The sequence below is a fragment of the Pteropus vampyrus genome, unplaced genomic scaffold (genome assembly GCF_000151845.1).
Source record: "Pteropus vampyrus isolate Shadow unplaced genomic scaffold, Pvam_2.0 Scaffold1490, whole genome shotgun sequence".
NCBI lineage: Eukaryota > Metazoa > Chordata > Mammalia > Chiroptera > Pteropodidae > Pteropus > Pteropus vampyrus.
The window spans coordinates 5,619-6,025 of record NW_011890271.1 but is presented as its reverse complement, the minus strand read 5'-3'; the positions used below and the strand labels follow the sequence as shown (position 1 = coordinate 6,025).

The 407-nt window shown below is 55.3% G+C and overlaps 1 protein-coding gene across 1 annotated transcript in view; it reads left to right on the top strand.

The window, feature by feature from the left end:
* Positions 1-298: 298 nt before the first annotated feature.
* LOC105310231 (ATP-dependent 6-phosphofructokinase, platelet type-like) overlaps positions 299-407 on the top strand; it is a 3,687-nt gene continuing 3,578 nt past the window's right edge. The window contains exon 1 of the mRNA XM_011386431.2: positions 299-404. Within this exon, the coding sequence (XP_011384733.1) occupies positions 339-404 (66 nt within the window). The 5' untranslated portion in view covers positions 299-338. The remainder of the gene's footprint in view (positions 405-407) is intronic.

Here is a 407-nt window from a genome sequence, read left to right as displayed (position 1 = left end):
GCAGGTGGGGGCCCTCACAGAGAAGTGTCACGTGAGTTTGTGTTGAATTACAAACAGTTTCGGGGTGAGTGTGTCCCTTTTTGGTCTCCGGACTGATTGCCCATGAGGCTCTAGACGCATCCGGCTGGACAGTCCACATGGGGGACTGTGTTCCAGGCCCTTCCTGCCATTGACACTTTGAGCCGCATATGGGTGGCACCGCCTCTGCCCACCGCTGGGCCCTGGGCACTTAGCGCCATCGTCACTTGTATTTCCGTTTCGTGTAATTTAGGATCAATTAATGCTGCAACAGGGCGTTTAACAGAGACTTCTGTGTTTCTCCCCAGGGATACCAAGGCATGGTGGACGGTGGCAGCAACATCGTCGAAGCAGACTGGGAGAGCGTCTCCAGCATCCTGCAAGTGGTG